General features: G+C 36.2%; 1 protein-coding gene across 8 annotated transcripts in view; it reads left to right on the top strand.

The window, feature by feature from the left end:
• The window catches only part of PCNX1 (pecanex 1), an 89,336-nt gene that overhangs the window by 37,931 nt on the left and 32,528 nt on the right, over nt 1-18,877 (top strand). For 4 of the 8 annotated variants that reach the window (XM_038139931.1, XM_038139927.1, XM_038139926.1 and 1 more), the window contains 9 exons: nt 5,590-5,680; nt 7,361-7,418; nt 9,527-9,744; nt 10,842-10,995; nt 11,759-11,791; nt 12,850-13,021; nt 16,570-16,680; nt 17,143-17,234; nt 18,484-18,593. In XM_038139931.1, the coding sequence (XP_037995859.1) occupies nt 5,590-5,680; nt 7,361-7,418; nt 9,527-9,744; nt 10,842-10,995; nt 11,759-11,791; nt 12,850-13,021; nt 16,570-16,680; nt 17,143-17,234; nt 18,484-18,593 (1,039 nt within the window). The remainder of the gene's footprint in view (nt 1-5,589; nt 5,681-7,360; nt 7,419-9,526; nt 9,745-10,841; nt 10,996-11,758; nt 11,792-12,849; nt 13,022-16,569; nt 16,681-17,142; nt 17,235-18,483; nt 18,594-18,877) is intronic. The other 4 variants (XM_038139932.1, XM_038139928.1, XM_038139930.1 and 1 more) reach the window with 3 other exon arrangements.

The following is an 18,877-nucleotide window of genomic DNA, read 5'->3' as shown; positions in this document are numbered from 1 at the left end:
AACATAGCATTCAGACCCTCCAAAAAGGTATAGTCATTGTATTTTTTTTGCATTGGAGTCTTCAGAAATTCATGAGATTTCAATTCTGCTGAAACATTACCTGTACCGTGCTTACAATTATATGGGGCATCACGTTCTATTTGGGAGGCACAAAACTTCTGGGATCTGCTAGATAGAAATCTGATGTATAACAAGGATTTGTTTCCGGTCTTGAGACTCTGAGCATCTAGTTTAGAATCCTTTGAGAGAAAGGAGCTATTATAGGCAGGATCTTCTTGTGTTATTTTAGGAAAATAAAATTTTCTAGTTTGTGTAGCAGGTTTTGTGGAACAGGTGCTATCTTTTGTTAAGAGTAAAGTAGTTGGCAAAATGGTGCAGGCTTTTGTGTGTGTGATTCCTTTATCAGGCCTGACAAGAAAGTATCTTTCTTTCCTTCTAAGTGGTATGTGGTTAGTTTGTTTGGTGGTTTTTTTTGTTGGGTTTTTTTTTTTCAACCCTCCGTCAGGGTTGAAGTAACACTATTTTTTTATTTCCAGTGAGTCTAAGGCTCTTGGTTTTGCTGTTATCCCAAAATACCTTACAGTGAAAGATGACTCTGTAGTTTGTCTGTGGTTTGGGTTGGGAGAAGGTTGTAGTTTGTTTTTCCCTTGATCAGCATCAGAATAAAAATAAAAGTGATGAAGGAACTATGACCATTTCTTTTTTGGTGTGGAAATCATTGCGACTGCCCAGGGCAAAAAAACCCATAGTGGCTGGGGAAATACATGGAAACAAAACCTGGTTTGCTCCAACTGGAAGTATCAGTGACAGACATAGATGGGGTTATATATCTCTGTACAGTGCATAGAAGAGTTTCTTTTCTTAATTCAAATCCTCTTGGAAAGGCAAACAGGGCACATATTCATTTACTGTAAAAGCCCTCACATGTAGGGCTCATATTTTCCTTTACCAGTGCACTATCTGCTTCTACATTTTTTCTATTCCTGTTGATGTCAAGCTGCAGCACTTAACAAGACACACAATTTTGTTTTTGTTTACTTCAAAGTTTCTTGTCAGTTTGATTCTGGTGGCTAATATTACCTGGGATGAGCCTCACTGTATTATACCAGTCCCACACCCAGTCTGGTGATGATGCAGTTATCTTGAACTGGGCATTGCCCTGGGGGTAAGGCAAGAGATGCTTTGAGGTATTATCTTCAGTCTTCCAGGTTCAAAGTAGGAAGATTTTTATCAGTTGTACTGTTGGAAGCTTGAGGGGAGAGGAACTTGAAAGGATGGAAAAGGAGCTTGATGTGGAGTGGTAAATGTGAAGTAAATCATAGAAGGAATGCAGGATGGAAAGGAAAGGTGGCAAACTAAATGCCATGATTATAGGCAAGATCAATATAATACAAATCTCAGAAGCAACAAAACAAGTGCCATGACTTAAGAGAATGACAGTTTTCAGAGCAGAGTGTGGCAATACTGATTCTTTTTGTTCTGATACCTGATTGTTTAGACAGGTAGGTGGGATTTTTCAGCCCTTGCTGTGAAGATTGATTAAATTCAAATTAGAATTTGTCAAGTGCTTAGGAATCCAAGTACTGATTTAGTAGAACAGATGCCCAGTGTCTGAAGCTGGGGTGAAATAACAGACTTTTGTCCTTGGCTAGATGATTTTTTTTAAATTACTTTGGCGCTTAAAGAGAACTGCTCATCTAGAGCTTTACGAGGTAGTTATGGTGCTGTGGTGGATCTCTGGTTGTATTGTTTATATAACAAGCAATAGTCTTTCAGATTTAAGTATTTTAATTTATGAAGACAGTTGAATGATTTTGAACATCAAAACTTCTACATAAAGATAAACATATACACTGGTTACTTATTAGATTAAAATCAATTTAGGAGCAGTCACTCAGTACCTTTTGATAATTCAATAGATGTAATTTATTTGGGATGGATCTGGGAGCATGTTCAAAGATCCATATGGAAAATAAATATTCACTTCCCATGATTCCTATGGAAAATATCTATATTGTAGTCTGGAATTTGGGGTAATAGGTAAGTTACTCTTGATAAACTTCATATAGGAGCTAAAAATGACCTACACTGAAGTGTTCTAACTGAAAACTTGTACGCCTTCATACCATAGCTAAAAGTAAAATTTTGACCTTTTGAAATAAAGCTCCTAGCAGTCTACCAAGTAGTCAAATTCTGATGACTTTGATTTTGCTAACTAGGATTTAAAAAACACTTGACTGAAGCAGTAGACAAATATATCTTAATCTAATAATGATGTAATTTCATCATGTCAGTAAGCCTTTGCATGTGAACTAGTCTGAGCAGTTTGAAAAAAGTAGTATGTATTGGATGTTAAACTGGGAAGCACACTGAAGATAGCTTAGCTGAGGAAGCCATCAGAGCACCATTTTAGTTAAATCCTGAGCCACTTAAGTCTTCCAGGTTTTGTCTGTAAGCTCATCAGCCTGTTGCTGTTACGTGTTGATGCCCTTAACTGTGGGAATATGAGTTTGTACAGTGTGAACTGTTATATGGTTGTCTCTGGATGTGGTGATGAGATATTTTGGTCTTTTGGAACAACGAAACTTGCTTCAAAGAACACATTTATCTTCTCTCCATTTCAGAATGAAGATGTATTGTGGATTTATGTGCTTGAGTATCACAGTGTCTTGGTTTGTTATTGTAACCTGGTCCACATAGAATATTTTTGGGTGACTTTAATTTGTTAAGAACTTACAAGTCTCGTTTTTTTGTGTTTGTGTGCAGAGAAGTTAGACATTTATGTTGAGTGGGCAGACATGCTATTGATCGTATTTCTTGATTTGCAACATAATCTTTGGAGTCTCCCATTTGTTCACAGCTTGATAAAACTACAGGCTTTAGAGACAGAAAATATATTGTTAAGCTTATTCAATGTGATGCTGCTCCAAGTATCCCACGGAGAATGCTGTGGGAGATAGGAATGGCAAAGAGTCACTAGAGTAAATAAGAAGGCTAGGTATATCCATATGTATTGAATAGTGAGTATTGAAATTCTTGGTTAGAATTTATGTACTGTGAGGAAGCTGTTCCTAGCTCACAGAGTTTAAAAATTAAGGATTTTGGAGCTCATTTTATTATCTCCAGTCAGACCTTGGAGTTTGTGTCACCAACCGTCCTGTCAAATTTTCACTGAGATGAGTTGAGGCTTTTCTAAAAAATCTTTTTTTTTAAACCAACCAACCAACCAAAAAAGCCCCAACAGAAAGACAAAACAAAACCAAAGCAAACCAAAAACAGCAAAAGAAAAACAAAAAAAGGGGGCAGAAAATTTTTTTGTATTAGTGAGAAGCTGTGCTGTGCTTGCCAGGGAGCTAACTTTCAGTGGAAAGCCTCTTTAAATAGGTGAGTGAATTGCAAGCATGACATATCCTGATCCATTTTGTAGTTTGTGTGTATGCAATGGGAATTAAGTGTTCTGTTTGCTTGCAACCTCTGTTAATCAGTGTTGTTATATCCCACTGCAGCAGTGCAGTCCTTACAGCAGCAATATAAATGCAGCAAATTTTGGTAGATTCAAAGATAAGTTGGGTGATAGGGACCTGTAGATATGAAAAAGTAATAGTTCAGTAAACTTCCTCTGAAAAAGATACCTGATATGTTTTCTTCAGCCCAAGGGAAGGGGAAGTTATATGTCCAAGTAGTATATTCTAACTTCTGTGACTAGAATTACATTGTTAAAAATTAAAAAGTTTCATTTCCAGGATCTCTATTCAGTAATGCAAAACTATGAAGAATTTAACCCAAACTTCCTTTTTTTTTTTCTTAAGGGCTGCTTGCTCAGGAGATTTTTCCATAGTAATTAATGCACATTTTTGTCCTGAATAGAGCCTGAAGTGTATTTGTATTGTCCAGTATCTCCAGGTTTGCTCTTGAAAGTTTTTTATTGATGCAGTTAATAAATATACCTTTGTAACCAAGGGTTTTTATTAGGTTTGGGAAGATTCCCTGTGTTATCTACTAGTTTAAATTTTAAGCTTCAGTATTAACTGTGTATTACACACTGCATTGAAAAACCAAAAGATAATCAGCTAAAGAACTTCATTAAAATCTTATCCAATGAGGAAAAAGCACTAATAAGTGAGCTTTGTTCTTAGGCTTGTGGCAGATGCAATTGAATATTGAGAGAGAGCTGCTGTGCATGCTGTTTGTGTCTCCTGAGCTATGTAAGGGGACTGTCTTGTCACAATGGTGGCTCTGAGCACAGCTGTGCTATTTCCCTGGTTGGTCTGAAGTGCTCCCCCTGAGGGTAGAAAGCTTTATGAAGATATTTTCAATATACCTATTCTTTTTCTTAGTTTCATTGGTTTTAAGCATCTAGTTTGAGGGATTTAACCTGCTAAGATTCAAATGCTTCTGAATCAAACTTTATTGTCTGTGGGTCTGAAGAAAAGCTGCTGCAGGATTATATTGTGTTAAAAAAATATTCAAAATCCACGGTATTAGCAGGTTGTGTTCTCACAGAAATGGGAAAGCTTGGAAACTCTGATTTTGTTAGGCATTTCTGGGGTGACTGCTTGGTATCTTGTATCAGTACAAGGAAAAGCTGCAAGACATACAGCTGAGAGGTGTATACAGTATTTCTTCACATGCTCCCAAGCGGGATTTTTTCTTTTGTTTAAATAAGCTAATATTGGAATATTGCATGTTTTGCATCATGACTTAAGGGTTTTAAGCTAGAAGAGATGGAGAAGTTGGCAGATATTTCATATGAGATCAGTTTCAAAACCAGGTTCCCTGCATTCAGAGCTGAAATATATTGAAACTGGCCTTCAGGGAAAATGACAATGCTTATCTCTGATCAGGCCAGTGTTGGGGGGAGAGTACTGTGAAAAGATCATATTTGAGTAAGGTAATTTATCATTTGAGTTATAATCTTTGGCTACTTTTTAAAGTTATGTATTTTGGAAGTAGGTCCAAATGGTTTATCTAAGAAGTTAGTTTGCAGTCCTTTGTTCTTACACTGAAACATTTGTTTCTAGCTTGTAGAATAAATCTCTGCTGCACATTCCTTTTTGAATTTCCTGAGTTAAGTTATGAAGCATATCTGGCCACTTCTTTCAGTCTCTGTGTTTCTTTTCAAATAGACATGGATGTCTCTGAAGAATTTTATTCAGGATACTTGGGTTATGGCTGCTGTAACTAAATGTTCTTAGATGCTGATCATGAATGATTTGCTGATGGTTCTCTTGGGGGTGGGAAAGAACTGAAGAAGCTGCTCACTGCAAATTTTTCATGTGGTTATTCTCTAAGGGGGAAAAGAAGGCTTACACTGTTCTGCTGTTGTGTCAATGGTGGCATATTGTAAATACAAACTCTTTAATTCAGTACTGCAGTTACAGTATATATGTTACATAAAATGGTACTAAAGACGGCTGTGTAGCTAATGTCTGCACTGGTGACACATTCATGAGTAATCACATTTTGTATTTTGACACTGATGTAAATTCAGATGTCTGAATTGATCTCTATAGTAAATGAATAGAAGCTGCTGCCAGTGGGATGAAAAATGAGGAAATTTTGACCTGCTTTTGACCTTTTCTTTAATAGGTAAGTTCAGTTCTACGCTCTACGAGACAGGGGGCTGCGACATGTCGCTTGTGAACTTTGAGCCAGCTGCAAGAAGAGCATCCAACATCTGGTGTGTGTGAAGGCCAGTCAAGAGTGATGATTCTTGTCTTACTGCAATCCAATACTTTATTTTAATTTTAAAAGGTTATTTAGTATGGACTACCAAAAAAATCATTACAATCTATTAACCATATACTTCTACTTTTGTGATCCAAGTGATTTTTACTAGAAGATGACATTAAGTTAAATATTATCTCAGAAACTGAGTACTACTATTAGCTTAAGCAATACACTTCCAAACTGAGAACTTAACAAATGCATTTTTTGTTGGCTTATAGAAAGTCTTTGTTAAAGAATTTAACCCATTTTTGTGAAAGTTAGGTGGCTGTTGATCATAATGGCTATTGAACTTCCAGTTGTGAAGCCATTGTAAACTGATAAATTTATTCTCAAGCTCATAGATGGCATCAAACAGTAAATGGAAGTGTTAACATGCCTGAGATGAAAATTTGACTTGCAGCTGAAATAGCCAGCTACATACTGGAAAGTTCATCTGCTGTTGGAAAGATGCCCTTTCGTTCTCTGAAGGGATAGGAGGCAGAAGAAAGAAAAGCAACCCAAAACCTCCTGTGGCTTCCCACCTGCCCCCAATCTGCTTCACTATGTAGAATTGCTCTGAAGCTATTGCGCCATGCTGAATGCTGTAATTCCTACCACTCGTAGGTGGAATAGCTCTTGGAATTATGGAGTAATGAATATAAAACATCCCATGTTCAAATCATTATGAGAGTATGCAAATGCCTTTTCTAGAATTGAACTTTGACAAAAAGTTCTGGATTCCTTCCACAAAGCTGCCAATCCCTGCCTCTACTGCTTGCATGTTCCCGATGCAATGGCTTTGCTGATGGCTGCTGTTATGAAGCTGAATGTGCTAATGGAAGGAACAAACTGGCCACTTCAGATAATCAGATCTCGGCTGTAGAGAATACTTGAGTTTGAGTGAAGTAAAGTTGATAACAAAGAATGTTTTTATCTTAAGGCAAGGAACTGAAGGAAAGTTGCATAAATTTGATACAAGTCTTACAACCATGTGATTTACATGGAAAACAAACATCCAAAAGCTATCCAAAATTGGGGAAAAAAGCAATGGTTGGATATGGACTCTCATACAGTAAGAGAAATTTCTCTTCATCTCTAATGAATGGAAATTGCAAAGTAATTTTGCTCTTCTTACCAGAGGTTTAACCTTAAGTTAAGATTTTCAAAAGCAGTTTATGTAGCTCACTTTACTTGTACTAAGTATGTACTATTTTTGGCAGTTTTGCGATCTTGATAAAAACAGTATAGAATTATGAGAAACTGCATGTGAACACCTAGTGGCCTCTGCACTTCTTTAGAGATGTGATGTATCTTTACAAATGAGTAGCTAACAGCTTGTAAAATGTTTGTTTTTCAAGTGGAATAATGGCTATCATTGTAGTTCTTTTTAGATGATTTAGGGACTGGGTGTTGAGAATATTTTAAGTGTAAGATTAAAGAGTCTCCTGGCTTACTATAGCTGTGGAATGTACCACAATACATGAGACTAAGTGGCTACTTGCATTTATAGTAAGTGACCGAAGGAAAAACTTAAAGGTATTTAGATAAAATTCACAAGGTATCAAAATTAATTTGGCACACTAGAAATTTAGAGTGATCTGTTGAAATAAAATGTAGTTTATAATCTGAAGTATTTTCCCTGTTCTTATAGTGACACGGACTCTCACGTATCGAGTTCTACCTCAGTTCGCTTTTATCCACATGATCTAGTAAGTTTTTCTTACTTATTTTTCAAGCATGCAAAGAATCAGAAGACTATCCAACTTTACAGCACTGATTAATCATTCTGTGTGGTAGTTCTCTGTTCTTATGAAAGAATTTTGTCTGGATTAATGAAGAGAAAATAATTAATATTGTAGTGTCTTCATATATACACAGAAATTAATCTTCTTGCATAGCACTTTAAAACTCAGTTGGTTTCCTCTGATCTAAAACCTAGTGAATTAAAAACACTCAGAAATTGTTTTAAGGTATCTTGTAGAAGTTTCCAAAGATAATGTGTACAATTTGGACTGTTTTCCTTCTGTGCATTACTGAGGTTAGCATGCAGCAGAAAGACTAAATATTGTATTCTGACCGAAAGAAACTTCACTTGAGTCATTTCCCTGAAAGGAATTTAGAAATCTGTCATTGGAGTTTGCTGTACAAAATTTAAATTTATATGTGAGAAGTGGCTGGCAACACAAGGCAGAAGCTTACACTGTTTCATACTGCAAATAGCTTTTTAATTCCTTAGTTTTATGATCTGGAAGCTTTTGCACTGTTGTCAAGTCCAGGCATACCTGTACTCTTAATTCTGAAATCGTATATTATGCTCTGAAAACAGTGCAAATGGGCGTGATTCTTAAGCTGGCCAACCAAAGAGAAGTATGTCAAAGTACCTAATGATATAATCAAGAGGAAAAATGAAATACAGCTTTAGGATTTAGCAGAGGAGCAAGAGACCTCCGTTTGCCTGACCATGCTTTTGATCAAGAACGTTCTTTTTAAACTTGGTGTCTGCTAGAGGAACTTGCTTTGCTTTTCACAGTCCCCCTCAAACATGTAGCCTTTAGAAAAGAGGCTGCATTACCTCTTCTGTGCTTTTGGTTTGCCAGTTTAGTCCCATTGGAGGGAATGATTCTGTTTTAAGGCAAATTTGTGACTGTAAAAGCTCAGCCCACACAACTAAATGGAAATTTCCACTGAAATTTATTATTAGTGCCATGAATGTTATGGTGATTCTACCTTTTAAGAAACTAAGTTTTTTAAAAAATTGTCAACAAAGGATTGGTTTTCTGATGCACCTTAAATAGTATGGTTTGTGGTTTTTTTAATGCTTTTAGAAAGAGAGTGTTCCTGCTTGTTTTTTCATTAGTATTTTTCTAGGAAAGAGAAGCTGGCTAAGCATAGTTAAGTACACTGATGATTTAAGGAATGATGACAAAAAATTTATAAATCGAAAAATTGCCTGTTAAACTTAGGTGATTGTAGGGAAAAAGCCACTCTAAACACTAAACCTGTAGTTTTGACATTTGAAGATGGCATGAGTATTGAAGTTTTACTCTTTGCCTTACACGTTTGTGAAGCTTTTTCCATTAAAGAACATTTTAACCATTCTATTACCTAAGAATAAAGGGCAGTACATGAAGATGTTTCTCAGCCTGTTAGAAATTGGATTAGACTATACAATATGTACTATAGAATCTTATTAGCATTCGGTACTCTCCTTTAGTGTCTTTCATGGTTGTAAGTATTACTGTGAGTTTCATGAGAACTCTAAACTACAAAATAAGTAATAGTTGGAAATAGTACTTGACTGTTTAGGGCAGAGCTTTTTCTTTGGCTCATTTCTGAGTGTATTCTGGATTCAGTGAGTTTAAATTTGACTGCTGGTGCACGAGTATGTTGCTTTGTCGTGCAAAAAACCATTCAGCATGGGTTTGCATGCAGATTAACTGACTAAGAAATGTGTTGTAATTTAAATTAGTAATTGGATTATTCTTGTAGTGTATGTTGTCCATGTATCAGTTTACTTGTCTTCAAATTTGAAGTTTTCAGAGTAAATGGGATAATGTGCTTGGAAGATGCATTTATTTGAGATAAGGCATATGCTGAAATGCCAAAGAGTTGTTGTATGCAAACTGTTATTGCTGCTAGTCCCATTTGTGTGCTGTGATAAGGACAGAAAAAGTAAGTAGAGGCCTGTGACAGTGCTTAACATGTAATTCCTCAAAAGTGAACTAAAGAGTTCTAGCAATTTTCTTCAAAGCAATTTTCAGTATATATACAGTGATTTGATACAAAGGAGTTTTTGTTAATACCAACTTTCTTTTAGCTTTCTCTTCCTCAGATCAGGTTGAACAGGCTGCTAACAATGGATACAGATCTGTTGGAGCAGCAAGATATTGACCTGAGCCCTGACCTTCAGGACCACATGCAGCCTCAAGAGGAAGCAGCTCAAAAAGTCAAGCAGTACTATCGCTTTTGGATCCTGCCTAAACTTTGGATTAGCATCAATTTTGATAGATTAACTCTTCTGGCTTTATTTGATAGGTGAGATCCTTGTATGTTGCCAGACCTCAGAAAGTAAAGATGAAAACAGTTACTAAACTCTTAATATAGATAAAACTATCCTTAGAGAATTATACTTATTTACTGTACCCTCAAAAATGAAAGAATAATACTGAATGTAGTTTTTCTAAAATAATGGAGGCTACTCTCATTTTCTTCTGTAGTAATCAAAAAAGGAAAAAGGAAAACAACCCTCACTTTGCCTGCGTGGGGCAGTAATGTATTTGAATGATGAAATAGAAAGATTTGTTGCCAATCTTGAAAGCTAGAGTATAGCCTTCTCCAAAAATTAATTAAAGGGTCTACAACCTGGCATGCACTTAGTCTTTTGGTGAACAGAAAGAATTTGCCTGCTGTTCCAGAGCAGTTTTTCGAAGAGTTGTTTAGTACTGTGATTTCTTGTCCCTGTGCATTTACCTAGAGGAATAAAATTAAGGTGATCCTCCAGTTACCAGCTTTTGGAATACTTTGAGTATTTATAGTTTGGTAATGAACCTCCTTGAAATAAACAAGAGGTTTATTAGTAATGATTCTGTCCAGGGAGGAATACTCATAACTCTGTTCCAAAGCGCTAGCAATATCATAGGGAATTATCTGTATTCCTCTTGGCATATCTTACTCAAGCAAGAGTATTTTTAGTTTCTTCATTAGAAAATCATGAATGACAGATTATAAGCACAGGTAAGTTATCATATTTGTGTTTTTTTCTTAGGCTTATCATCATCTTGGATGGTCTTTGAATATAGATTTAAGTTACAGACCATGCTTCTGGTGGAACATTTGATTTATTTCTAAAATTATTTTCTGAAGTTATCTTCTGCTGTTTAAAGTAAAATTCCATAAGATACTAAGATACTGTCTGCTTTCAGCTGTCATTGAAATCCTGGTAGCTCCTAGCTTTGCTAAAGGACAGTGTGCTAGTAGACTGTGGAAGTTCAAAATTATTCTTAACTACTTTGCTACCATTATCATAACCCCTGTTAATTTTTGACTCTAACTGCTCTTTTGCAGCTTTTTCTAGACATAGTTAGCTTTAAATTCCTTTTTTTTTTTCTTTTTTTTCTCTCCCTTTAAAACAGGAATCGTGAGATCCTTGAAAACGTATTAGCTGTCATCCTAGCTATTCTAGTTGCATTTCTGGGCTCTGTACTTCTTATAGAGGGCTTTTTCAAGGATATTTGGGTCTTCCAGTTTTGCCTGGTAATAGCCAGTTGCCAGTACTCACTGTTGAAGGTACTTTAATTTCTCTTTACTTTGTGCACACAATAGATATAAATCCAGTTGGGTGTTGCAGGTTAGTTAGGGCTTTAGGAAAAATGTGCATGTTTATCATTTATAAAGAAATGAGTAAACTTGGCCTCATGGGAAGTTTGATACATGGTAACGCAAGGTCACATCACTAAAATGGTTCTGCATATGCTTGTTAAACAATCCTTTATTTATTGTTCTCATGGATTTTTTTGGTTCATGAAGAGGAGCGCATTGTTACATGTTGAAAAGCAGCTACAAACTGAACTTGAAGTTTTATTGGTTTAGGTTTTAATTTCCTGTAGTGTCTAGAATGCTCAGAATGCTACAGAATTGCCTCCTATGAATTCTCCCCTCAGAGCATTCATAGGAGGCAATTATATCTAAGCATATTTTTAACAGATAATTAATTTTTGTTAGACTGATAATGGTTTATTGTAATCCAAGATTGATTATTTTTTGATTTGACTGTTAGGATGGAAATTAGCTATAAAATTAAATTTCCTGATGCTGTTGAAAACCAGTAAAAGTCCTGAAAATAAGGGACTTGGGGATTGTTTTAGAATTTTGGTTTTAGACATCTACTATCTAACAACATTGTGCTATTTAAAGGCTGTGATGTGGCTTGACAACTGTAAAATTAATTGTAGATATTGTTAAAAGAACTTCAACCAAGAAGATATGTGTAGGGAGGTGAACACACTTATCTGTAGTTTGGGTAACTTTCCTCTTTTTATTTTGGTTTCAGAGCGTTCAGCCAGATTCTTCTTCCCCCCGACATGTAAGTCACGGGCATGTGCCACTGTACTAACCCTGCAAATGCAGAACTCCCACAGAGAATTGATCATTTAGGTTGGATTTTTCTGGCATTTCTCCTGTGTTCCTTCTTACAAGGCACAAAAGGCTTGTTGCTGTCTTAGTGTGTGAGAAGGGACCTGATATTGTTTCCCCCCGCCTTACTCTTTGTATTTAGCAAATCATGTACTCCTTTCCTGAGCCTAGCTTTCGCTAGGGAGCCACGTCATGATAAGCTTTTTGAAGAGTCTTTATTCTTCTAGCAGTTATACTGAGAAGTATTCTTAATGTTGTAATTTGCTCTGCTGGTATGATCTGACACAGCTTTGATGTTCTGTTTTAGTCGTGTAGATCATTCAGTTATCCTAGTGTGCACACTGCTTTATTTTTTCACTCTAATAAGCTGAGTTTGCAATGCTCTAGTGAACGTTAATGTTTAAACATGGAAATGTTAACATTCTAGTATTGCACAATATGTTTCTATTCTGTTGTGCATCTGCTAGATTGCCAAGACAAAATATTACCTTCATGTCCTAGATGAGATGTTTAAAAGCATTAGTCTTCTGCAGCAAGTCATTAATTTTGTGTAAGAAGTTGTATTTTGATAAACACCGATAGAGATTCTGTCCCCCCATGCAGCAGAAGCAGTATCTAAGTAATAAATTTTAATCCCTTTTCCTTAAAATTTATTTATTCTCAGTTGCTTACAAAGCCTAGTCAGAGCTCCTCTAGCATTTAGTACTGCAAGCAACATAGCATAAAATATAGCTGAGACTAAGGGTATATATAGCTTAGTCTAACTTAATCTAACTGTTGTGTCTTTTGTTATATCAAAGGCACAAAAAGCACAGACTGGTATCACTGCAAGGCAATGCTTTAAGGAATTTATGAAGAAAACTTCAGAATACAGTGAGGTCACAGTATATTAGCTGATGACCAGTGATTAATTTTGATTCTGAAGATATCTGTAGCAGAAGAGTAAAAGTTACTTTATCCACTAATAATGAACAAATGTTGGTGTTTTTGTGGTTTCTTTTTAAACAGGGTCACAATCGTATCATAGCCTATAGTAGGCCTGTATATTTCTGTTTGTGTTGTGGTCTGATTTGGCTGTTGGATTATGGCAGCAGGAACATATCTACAACAAGATTCAGGTTGTATGGAATGGCTTTCACCAACCCATTGCTGCTGCTGTCAGCCAGGGACTTAGTTATAGGTGAGTAGCTTTTTCGTAGATTTGAATTGTTTGCTTTACAACAACAACAGTAGAACTTTAGGGGATCATTTTCCCCTTCCGCAGCTTTGCTGTAACAAATGGCAGAGACGCCCTCTACTAAAATTTTTCATTATCCAGTGTCTTAGCCCTTATCCTTGAACTTGCTTATCTAATTTGGGGCTGTGTACCACTAGTGTGTAGTGGACCTGTGTACCACTGGTCCTTTGCTAGGACCTAGCTGCTCAGTAGTTAAAAAACCGTTTTGATTTGGACTCTTTTGCACTCTCTAGAGGGGCTTTTGGCAAATGAGTAGGAGTTCTCTTAAGTCAGGTTATTTGTATTTAGCAATTGGGCAGAACAGTACAGACACAAATTTTTAAAATATTATACACAGGTTAAAGCTTATTTAATGCACTTCTTCTAAAAACAGGCCTATCAGCAATACCAAAAATACAATTTTTGAGCTGCATTTCCATTTTGAGGTAATCTCATTGTTTTCTGAGCAGCACAGTGCATTCAGAATACTGGTGACATTTAACTCAGATACCCCCCTAAACCTAATGCCAAAAACAAACAACGTAAACCCCACAACAATCCTTTTCCATTATGAAATTAATAGCAGCCCTGTAGTCTCAAACACAGCCCATAGAAAGGAGAGAGAGATGTCAACATTTGAAGACCATCTTATCATGGGAACTTTGTGCATTGCTTTAATGGAGCAAAGTTATTTGGGTGATCATCTATGGATCCCTGCTTTGGGTGGGATAAGAAAATCTGTAAGAATTCATCTAAACTGAATGAAGTTGCTTTTCAGTTTTATCAAAATACCTGTGTGTGAAAGACTACAGCACTTAAATGTTACGTCTGCGTGCCCCCAGACCTTCTTTTGTCCAAGAAAAATGAAAACATGGTCTCAGTGTGGATTTTTAAAATTTTTAATTTATTAATAAGGATTACGGACTCAAGCATTTTGGGTATTAGTTTTTATTACTTGATTTTAGGAACATCCTGTATTTTATGCCTCATACTGCTTCCCCCTTCAGCTTTCTCTGCTAATAACTCTGGATTTAAATGCCCAGAGGGAAACTGTCTGAGTTGCATATTTATGAACAGAAATTGTCCAGACATTTACAAAGATGCTTTTTGAACAAATTCTTTGGTTTCTTTCATGTACTGGCATACTTGATTCTGTATCAGTAATAAAAAAAGAAGATAGAAGATACTTTTGACTCATTGATGATACAAAACTAACTTCATTTCTCTTGATAATGCTTGGTCAGTTTTGGAAGTATTTTCTTCCCTTTTCTACCACATGGAGTCATTGCCATAATGTATACCCATGTACCTATAAGATAATACATAAGTATACATGTAGGTTCTATGTCCTCCTGTGTAAGTGAGCTACTTTTTAAAAGTACTGAAGAGTGAGTCTACCAGTTTTAAAAGATACGGTGGCATTTTCACCAGGCCATGTCCATCTGGGCATTAGCTTTTAAAACTTCTTAGTTCAAGAGTTCGAAGTCGGTTTTGATCCTTATATTTTACTGTTCTTCTGGTGTATCTTGCAGCAGCATATGTGATTTATATTTCTTAGCAATTCTTCCAATAAAAGATCAGATTACCAGAACAGCTGACTCTACCTTAAAAAAACCCCAAAAAACAAAACAACCCCCCCCCAACAATAAAAAACCCAAACCAAACCTAAAAGAAAACCTCAAAAACCAAAATGATAAAACACCCAACAAAAAAGACTCAGCCCACCAAACTGCGCTGCACATCCCACCCCACCCCCCACATGGTACGCCTGCCCTTGGAGCAACTCTTAATGTTGCTGAAGCACTGTTTCAAAAAGCTTTGTGTGTACTGCAGACCAGGCTGGCTGCTAGCAAACATACTTTGTTAGGTAAAAATCTCAGCAGCCTTTTTTCCTGTTCCCAGGCAAAGCTACTGGAAGAAACAGGTACAGGGCAAGGTGAACTTTGTGTTTAGATAATGTAAATGTTGTCTCCTTGCCAACAGACAAGTGAGGACTAGCATAAATGCTTTATTTTGTGTCCCACCTATTGCACTTGATCAATTGCTCTGAATCTACTCCACATTTATAATAATTATTTTATCTTTTCACCTAGTTGGTCACTGTTAGAAAATAAGGATGTTACGGATTGTAAAAGCATCATAAAGATTGGCTTTTTTGCTGGACTAGTCTTTAAAAATTGTGTGTTCCCAGATCTGTCTAGTAATTTTGTTTCCAATGGGCCCAAGATAGTTTGACTTACAGACTTTTGGGAAACAGCTTTTTAACCTGTCAGTGACAGAATACTGTATTTGCCTTCTATGTTGGCTTCCTGGAGTAATAATTTGAAATAGAGGTTAGACTTAAGAATTCCGATAAAGTATTTTATTCAGGTATTGAAGAGCTGGTTTGTAGTTTTGTATTTCCTAATTAGTGTCAGTAAAAAATACAGACTTCAGTGTTTTTCCCGGGCTTGAAGCCTGCATGTTTTTAAATTATATTGTTGTTTAGTATTACTGTGAAGTAGGGAAAGAAATCAGATTCTCATTATCTATCTCACGGTAGATGTTTCTTGTATATGTCCTTCAGTGTCCAACCATTCTGTGCATTTAAAATTAGAAAATTAAATTTGAGACTTGTGGTACTTAATAAGGTACTTTAAAGTCTGTTTCTGCTTTTGGTCACTGAAGCTACAAGTCAATAAGATGGTAGAAAATCCTCCCTAAAGTGCCAGATTGTGTCTGCTAGGGTTATTTTTTGTTATTTGATCCTTCTGTCCTTCAGAACTTAAAACTTACAATATGCTGTTGCTTGTGAATTAGATCTGAACTGCTATATCTGAACATGCATAGATTATTTCTGCATCTTTTTTTCTTTAGGATGGAAAGTGGATTATATGTACAGGCGGAGACATAACCATTTTCTGTATTGAAATTAGGTGGCATTCATTTATCTTTGTGTTCTGAAATCCTGTAATTTGCAGGTGTTTTCATGATTAATACAGTTGTCTGTTCTCATTCAGAAAACCCAGTAATTTAGGATTAGAATGTTCAGAAGTGGTGTGGGAAAATGAGTAAAATTGTCAGATACTATTAGTAGCAGAAAACCTGGAGGTGGTGCTTGGCCTCCCTTATGTCAGAGTGGCTGGTGTTAGGTTGCTCCTGCAACTCCAGACAGGCAGTTAGTCTTGCATCAGTCTCGCTTACAGTGAGTGAAAGCATACAAGTCTAATCTGTAAACACTCCTGGCTGATCTTTGCTAAATAAAAATGGAAAGCCTGAATTGGCTTGTGTCTATGTCTACAGCAATTAAAAGGAAAGAACTATTGATTTGTATGACCTCTGTATTCAGTCAGTTCCGAGTTACTGAAGTAGGACTTTACATAATATATATTTTCCTTAGAAATTTAAAATAGAAATACTTCAGTGATGTTAAGATGGGGTATGTGATACCCTAGAATTTAAACTGAAAAGTATCTTACCATGCTGTTTTTTTCATATTCACCACTTTTTCAACTCTTTTTTTTTTTCTGTAGTGTTTACACTATGTTTCCCTATAGTATTCTTCATTGGTCTCCTGCCTCAGGTGAATACATTTGTGATGTATCTCTGTGAACAGCTGGACATTCATGTCTTTGGTGGCAATGGTGAGTGTTGTGTTTTTTCAGTGGCAAAAGTATGAGATGTGGAGTAGCCAAGATCAGTATGTTAGTTAAAAAATTTAGTGGTTATACCATTGTTATTCCTACCCTCTAAAGATAGAATACTTTAATTGTGTTTTTAAAAAGCCTAAGTCTTCTGATTGATTATAGACAAGTAGAATTTTTGTCCTAGTGAGTCTGTCACTTCTTCCTCAACTGGTTTCTATTGCAGTTAACTATTCCCATGGTAAAGTTGTTCAATAACTAAGGAGATTAAAAAAGCCACATAAAATGCTCTTAATAAAAATTACTTGTAGGGGAAAATACAAGTAGCTCCTCTGGTTTGAATTGCCCTTTTTTTTCCATCAGAGGAAACTAGGGGGCTGATACCTTAAACAAATTGAAGTATTTTGTATTCTAACTTCAGACAATAACAATGTTTTTTCTTTTCATTTCTATCATATTCAGCTACCACAAGCCTGCTTGCAGCACTTTACAGTTTTATCTGTAGTATTGTGGCAGTAGCATTGTTGTATGGACTGTGCTATGGTGCCCTGAAGGTGAGAAAGACTTTATGCACTGTAAACATGTTTTGGGGTTTGTTCTCTGCTTCCTTCTGTATTAAGTAGCTAAAGTATGCAACTACTGAACTAGAAATATTAGTTTGATTTACTAGGGTTTTGTTCCTGCTCAACTGAGATGTCAATAGAGGAGATGCAATGCAGGAGGAAAGCAGATTTTTTGCTTTCAAAAGGTGTGTGATTTGTGCCTGCTCTAATGGGCTTTTTTTTTGATTGAAAACACATGACATTTACCATCATTTCCATTCTACATCAGTTCTTGAAAATAGCATGCAAGTGACTTCTTTCTAGTAGAGTCTGCATGTACTTGTATGTTAACTTCTCAAAGTGGCACATGTAAGTATACTTTTCTGGTGCTGCAAAAGTGAAACAGTATTTTCTAATTAATATTTATTTGAAAAGACACAAGAAATAGTTTGTAGTGTCAAAATGATGTGCCCACCTGAAGGGGAGAGTTAAAGAGTTAGCTGGCCAAGGAACAAACATAGACCCCCCTCCCACACCCGCCCTGTTTTCCTTGCTTGAAAGGTTGTTTGAAAACGGTATGAAGGGTGATGCTGGTTCTGTTTATTCATTTCAGGTGTTTGTCAATAATCAGACATGCTCAGTTTACAATGAGTTGGCTGGCTTTTTCACTTTTATCACAGAGAGTGGAAAGTTCCTAGAGGGGTTACTCCCATGATACTGTCACCTGCAGGACATCATTAGCTTTGTGTGAATTTGTGCACTTGTCTCATTAGCCTTTGGTAAACACATCCATTTAAGACAAACAAGCTTTAGCAAGGAATAACTCTTTCAGCTTTGTAGATCCAGTGCAGATCAGGAAAGCACAAATAAAGCCACTGTTTTATCTGCATTCAGCACATTCAGAAAAATAAATCTTGAGTCGAATATATGTAAGTTTCAAAATTAAGTGACTAAATACATCTCTTAAGAGCCTGTGGTTCTCAAAGAATGCAGGAAATGCTTTGTAAGGGTTATGAGAAATAATGACTGTTTAATGATTGAGATGGTGTAGACTTGAGGGATGTACACTGTGCTAGAGTTTCTGATCTATAGTTAGACATAGGTAAAGACAGAACAATATTTTTGTACAGAAAGCCCTGGCTTATTTTTGTGGAGTTATAGTTAATTTCTCCATTCTCTGTGGTATACATAATTCTTGTATGTCAGGTAAAGTGGTGTGTACTTTGTCTCCTTTTTATTAACATTTTGCTTCTGTCTCCAGGATTCCTGGGATGGGCAGCATATTCCAGTTCTCTTCTCCATATTTTGTGGTTTGTTAGTGGCAATATCATATCATCTCAGCAGACAAAGCAGTGACCCTTCTGTACTTTTGTAAGTGACTCAGTTTGTATCTCTTCCCCAATGAAGAAGCAAATTGCAAGGAAAATCTACAAATAATGTTACTACTTAGTAGTGTTTGAACTTGTACTCACCAGCACTAATCAAAAATAGTATATCCTTGGTTCAATAGTTAGAAATTCTCACATTTTGCATCTAGTTCCTTCTCTAACAATGACCTTTTTTGTGACTTCTGGTAAATTACTTACCTGCCAAAATCTGATTTAACTGCCTGCTGATGTTCTCCAAAATGTCAGTCAGGTGCCATCTTTCTGCTG

Source organism: Motacilla alba, chromosome 5 (assembly GCF_015832195.1).
Source record: "Motacilla alba alba isolate MOTALB_02 chromosome 5, Motacilla_alba_V1.0_pri, whole genome shotgun sequence".
Classification (NCBI taxonomy): domain Eukaryota; kingdom Metazoa; phylum Chordata; class Aves; order Passeriformes; family Motacillidae; genus Motacilla; species Motacilla alba.
The sequence above is the reverse complement of the archived record's forward strand: the minus strand, read 5'-3'. Positions and strand labels throughout refer to the sequence as shown.